General features: G+C 44.2%; 1 protein-coding gene across 2 annotated transcripts in view; it reads left to right on the top strand.

Moving 5' to 3' along the window:
• Positions 1-5534: 5534 nt before the first annotated feature.
• The window catches only part of RAB3IP (RAB3A interacting protein), a 35196-nt gene continuing 34730 nt past the window's right edge, over positions 5535-6000 (top strand). For both annotated transcript variants that reach the window (XM_074902878.1, XM_074902877.1), the window contains exon 1: positions 5535-5638. In XM_074902878.1, the coding sequence (XP_074758979.1) occupies positions 5547-5638 (92 nt within the window). In that variant the 5' untranslated portion in view covers positions 5535-5546. The remainder of the gene's footprint in view (positions 5639-6000) is intronic.

The raw sequence follows: 6000 nt of genomic DNA, 5'->3' as shown, positions 1-6000 counted from the left end.
GGTTGTTTGGATTTTTTTTAATATGGTAAAGAGTTTGACATTCCTGTTATATTGTGTCAATGAGTTCTGCAGGTTGTGTATAGATATATGCTGTGTATAAAAGGAATTTATTCCTTATATTTATATTTTTTGATATTCAGACCTGGACTTTTAATTAGAGAACACAGGGCTCTAATGAGCATTCACTTTTTAGACCTCATTTTAAGCTCTTCTTTGTGACACTGATTTAGTGTTTTGACAAGTCTAAGAAAGGAGAGGACTATGAAGTAGTTTGAGGTTTTGATGCTGCAACAGATTTGTTGCGTGATTTGAGCAGATCATTTGAGTCATTACAAGACAAACAGGAAATAATATATGTGGTATAGATAAAGTTTGGTAAGGCTTTTGAAATTCCCTCCTATGACATATCATAAAAAAAGGAGGGACACACTGTCTAGCATAAACTACTGCAAAGAAATACAAGACTGATATGAGTTTGGATGGCTGATCGTTGAAGTAATGCATCTCATCTCAGAGGATTATTCTGGTTCTGGTAACATGCAATACTTTAATTAATGACTTGGCTGATGGAATGAGGAGCGCATTTATCAAATTTGCAAGATATGAAGGGCCATGAACATTTTTTTCAGAACAAGATTAGAATTCAGCAAGAATCAATGGATGTAGAAGAAAATTCACAAGTCACACACAAGTTGGAGAAAGACTGGTTAAGCAACACTTTGCTGTCATAAGATAAATAGCAAGGGATCCTTGCTGGGATGTATAAGTAGGTGTCATATATGTTAAAGCCTGTTCTGTTCAGACCTCAGCTGGAGTGCTGTGCCCAGACTTGAGCACTGTTCTACAAAGATGAGGAGCCACAGAAGAAGCCCAGAGAGAATAATAAAAACAACTGGAGGTCTAAAAACCATCACCTATGAAGAAAGATTAAAATAACTGTGTTTATTCTTTGAAAACGGAGCAGATCGATGATGCCATCAAATGTCCTGAAGACTGTTGCTTCCTGCATCCACTGAGATAAGCTCATTACCTCTTGTCCTACACTGCAGCAAAGGAGATTAAGTTAGACCTTGGAAAATATTTCTAACTCCAAGATTAGTTTGGCACTGGAATGCACTGGTCAGAGAGGATGTGTTGTCTTCCACCTCTTGGAAGTTTTGAGAAAGAGCTTCAGGAGCAGTTAACACCAATCCTATTTGCTATTATTTAGGACTCCCATAAGATGAATGTTTATTTATGCCAATGTACCAATTAGATTTGCTTCAAAAATGCTTAGCTAAACGTTGAAGAAATATGCCTGACTGGGGAATTCTCGTCTATACTATGGTTCCCAAAACTGCTAACACTGGTTCAGCTGAGCTAGTAGAAAGCAGAAAAAAATTTTCTAGAATAGATAAAATTTATAGTCTATGCCCTTTTTTTATACATAGTGGATCATTCTTTGTTTCTTTTCACTGTGCTATGAGGTTGCAATGCACGTGTGACATTAATTAATAGGTTCATCCTTGGGTTTGCTAGAGTTTATTGTTTTACAATTAAATAAATAATTATTCAATATTTATATACATAAATTTATTTATATAAATTTATATAAATAAATAATTAATTGAAAGGGAAATAATAATTACAGTTTATTCAATATTTAAAAAACAATAAAAGAAACAAGTAGGCAGTACCACAGGCAAGTAGAAAGTAAGAATTCAAAGTTTATCTGCTTTATTTATCCACGAAATTGTTGAGACATCCTCCCCTACCATACACTTGAACATCTGTAAAGAGAACAACCATCTCATTCTTTTATTCTTCCCAACCTGTAGGAGGAAAAATTTCATTAGCTGGCATTTGTGTTTGTGTGTATAGATGAGAAAGTTTAATTAAATTCACATCAAAGAAAAATTATGCACCTGGTTTCTTTAAAGTCCTGCAGCCATTCTTGCCTTCAGCAGAGAAGCCTTCCATAGTCTGGGGCTACCTTCTGCAAAACACCTTTTCTCTTGTGCTCTTTCCTTCCTGAAACAGATTTCTTAGGTCCCATGCATTGTAACTATTAGCAAAGGAAACAGCCATATTTGAAGACACAGTCTCTCTGACGGATGGTTCAAATGCAACAGAAGACCTGGACAGACAGAGATGCAGTTCAGGGGGACTCTGTGCAGTGTGGGAACTGTTTGCAATGATGTTTACCATGTTTTGCCCCAGTATGACTGGAGAGAAGCTATGAAACTGAAACCATCAGTTGTTAGTACATAGATAGTTGTGGCCAAGTCTGTGTCAAGATACCTATCCAGGTTTCTATCTAGCCGGAGAACAGGAATTTCTGATTTTAGGCATTTAACCACATTGAGGAGTTTGAAAGGAACGGATGAACTGATTTAACAAGCCAAGTGAATAGATAGGAGCAGCAAATAGTAGTGTTCATTAGAAACAATGCAGTTTCAGCAAAGTCCGTTCTCCAGATTTTGTACATTGTGCAGTTTTGTTGAATGGTCCTGTCAGATTACATCTATTTAATCAGAGGCGGCACCCATGGCATATGTTATTCACCAGATCTGCAAACTGTATATCACTTTCCACTGGCAACAGTGACTTTGCTCATTTAGAACAACAGCGATGCACAGTTTTGTTTCTGAAAGGACTTCTGGTTTTCCTGAGTGCCAGCAACCTAAGGGCACTAAAAGATCTTAATTGCCCTGATCAGCCTCATCTGGGGCCCCTACTCAGCCACCTTCTTTCCAAAGTGGGTGGGAACTCCAGGGCTCCGTTTAAGCTCAGGTCCAGGCCTGTGTTTTGTCTTGGGTGAGCTTGTCTTGGTTGCTCCCTCCTTGAATGAGGTTCAGACCTATGTTATAGGTGTAGGTCTGCACATAAGTCTCTAGCTCTGTCTCTTGCTCTTCCTGACAAACTTGCTGGATGGATCCTGGACTTGATTTCATCTTGTGTGATGGTCACTATGTGTATAAGAAAGCTTGTTGCTACCACTATCCTAGCCCTGCTCTTGACTGGGCCCACATTAGTGGGGTTACCCTTGGCTCCCAGCTCATGATGCCTAGAGGAGCAGCCCTGCTCCGCCACTGATGTGCAGCTCAGGAAGGAACCAAGGGATGGAGGTCCTCTTTTAAATGAGATTTAAAAAAAAAATAAAATTTGCTTAATTCTCTTATTTATGTGTCTGGATTTAATACAAATTGCTTCAACTTTTAATTTTAATCACCTAAATTATATTTTCTGTGGTCTGTTGCTGTCTGACTTTTAAAGTATTACATACAGCAAAATACAAGAATACTTTGACAAAATAAATCTGTTGATGATTAATTTTAGCACAGTCAAATGTCTTTGGAATTATATTGCTTTTATTTCTTGAAATGCAAGATGTCTAATCTGGTTAAAACAGCAGATTGTCATGCTGAGTACAGTCATTGTACAGGATTAAGAACTATAGGATTACAGATCCTTATTATAGACTCTTGTCGGTTTACTATGTCTTGATACATTTTTTTCAGCTTCTGATTCTGCTTGTCATGTCTCTCTTGCAATCACGTTTTTAATGAACTTTCTGATGCATCTTCTAATTTGGCAAACCTACATTCTGATAGTACTGCCTGGGTTCTATTGCATGTCAATATTAGCAAATGAAATAATTTTAAAGGTTGGACCTCTTCAAACTGAATATCTCTGCTCTATGAGACTTTTCTCAACAAACTTCAAATTACATTACTATTTGACTATTCCACTTCTGCACTGCTTGGTTGCTTGGTTTCTTGGTTTTTCAGAAGGCTTCTAGAAAAGCTGTAGATGATGACTTTCTGTAGCCATTCTTGATGCCTGAGACCCCTTGTAGTCAGTATAGATTTACATGTTGAAAAGGAATTTAGAAGATACTATTATTTATTTACTTTATGATGAATAGTATTGATACATTTATCTTTTGATATCCTCTTTGTTATATAATTTTGCTCTCAATGAACTGGTTTGGTGGATGCTACTGTGAATGTGCCACAGAGAACATTATTTGACTGTGGCTGTGTCCTGCAAGACTGGACAGACAGGATTCTTTCACATTCAGTGGAAAGCTGTCAAGATAATTAACGTTTCAATTATTGACTGGAACGTGACCTAGATTCCTTAAGTGATGAATGGGGTAAGATCTCGTTTACATTAGTTTTCTGCCTAAGTTCCTCACCATTGCAGCTCATGGTTCAGTTCAACTGCACTAGTAACAAGAAAGGCATTGTCCAGCCAATACTGCTGTCACTCGAAGCATGTTTTTTTGGCACTGTAATTGGACCAGTGGTAAAATAGTCTTGTTTATAGCTGTTTTCCAACCTTTTGCCTGTTTCCCAACATTTTGCCTACTGTTTTTAATAAAGACATAGGAAACACAAAACAGTACAGATGAGGATTTCAAAAGGAAAAAAGTGAAGGCTGCATGTTAACTCGTGGAAAATGACTCGAAGTACTGTACTTGTGTCAGGGTGGCAGGAATGATGGTTTAAGGAACTGGCAAGCCAAGTTGAGAGGTGGTAGTAGTATCTGTTTATCAGACAAACCAGTAGAGCTGGAAAACCAAATCTTTTTAGCAGGTACTGTTTTAGCTCTATATGTGGCCTTATTTCACAAGTCTTGTGCATATAAATTACAGTTCAGTCTTTAATTATTACCTACATAAGGCAGGGTCAGAATCTGATTTGGAGCAGTTCATGCCCTATGAATGAAAATCACTGGATAATGACCTGACATATGTTTCATTTTCTCATTTTTAATTATGTAATCCTGTGCCTTTGTTACTGTACACCATTAAATACAGAATTACTTCCCTGTGTTTTTTCATGGTAAGACGACAGACTTTAACAGCCCAGTCCTCCCCAGCCCTTGAACAGAAGCAAAGTTTTAATCCTCTCTTCCGGGTGATGAGTGGAGGCACAGAAGACGTTGGCTGATCTCTCCTGGAAGCCACAAGCGTTTGCAGACTGTCTGCTTGCAGCCTCCCTTGTTAGGCACCGCATTTCACAGCACTCATGCCCTGTGCCATGTCAGCAGCGCCTCTCCAGTACCTTTTCAGCCTAAGGAAACGACCTAACAGCATTTTGTGGTCAGCGTTTGCCATGGCGCTGCTTGTAGGGAAGGGACGAAGGCCAACCCTGACCCACCCATCCCGGCTGTGCAACGTGTCCACTCAGCCTCAGGCCTACTCGTGCCAGACCCTGTGGCCCCTGAAACCCCGGCTGCCTGTTGACAGCACGGCTGACTGAGGGGTGTGAAGGAAAAGCCTCCCTGAGACTGTCCCTCGCAAGTATTTTGGGCCGCGGGGTGGTGAGGGCAGGCAGCGAGGCCCAGGCACCGCCGCCGAGGGGAGGCCGCTCTGGCCGGCCTTGCACCGCGGCCTCCGGAGGCGCAGGGCCTGTCCCGGCCCCAGGGCGGCTGCCGTGCGGTGGCGGGGTCCGGCCGAGGCCCTCCCGCCGGCGCCCGGGGGCGGTTACCGCACCCCGCTAGGGGGCGGCGGGGGGGGCCCCGCACACCTGCCCCCCGCCCCCTGCCCCGCGGGGCGCATGCGCGGCGGCAACCCCGCGCCCCGCCCCCCGGGTTGGCTGAGGGGACGCGGTGCGGCGGCGGCGGCGGCCGCACTCCCTGGGCTCGGCAGGTACGTGGCGGCGGGGCTGCGCGGCCCCGGGCCCGCTGGCGGGGGGGAAGCGGCCTGGGGGGCCGCGGCTCTCGCTTAGCGCCGCCGCACCTGCCTGGCGCCGCGCTCCCGGGAGCCCGTGCCCGGGCGGGCGGAGCCGGCGCCGCCTGGGGGGGCTGCCCCTTGCCGGGGCGCGGTGGCCGGGCGCGGGCGGGTTTCCCCAGCTGTGGCCGTCCCGACTGCGGGGACCGGGGTTGGGGGGGCGGGGCGGGTCGCCCCCCGAAAAGCGCAGGGGCGGGTGGCGGCCCGGGCCACGGCGCTGTGGCCGTTTGCGGCGGGAAGGCGCCGCTGGCGACCCTGGCTCCGTCGGGGGTTTGCGTGGG

Source organism: Athene noctua, chromosome 3 (assembly GCF_965140245.1).
Source record: "Athene noctua chromosome 3, bAthNoc1.hap1.1, whole genome shotgun sequence".
Classification (NCBI taxonomy): Eukaryota; Metazoa; Chordata; class Aves; order Strigiformes; family Strigidae; genus Athene; species Athene noctua.
Note: the sequence above shows the minus strand (reverse complement) of the source record. Positions and strands in the feature narration are given on the sequence as shown.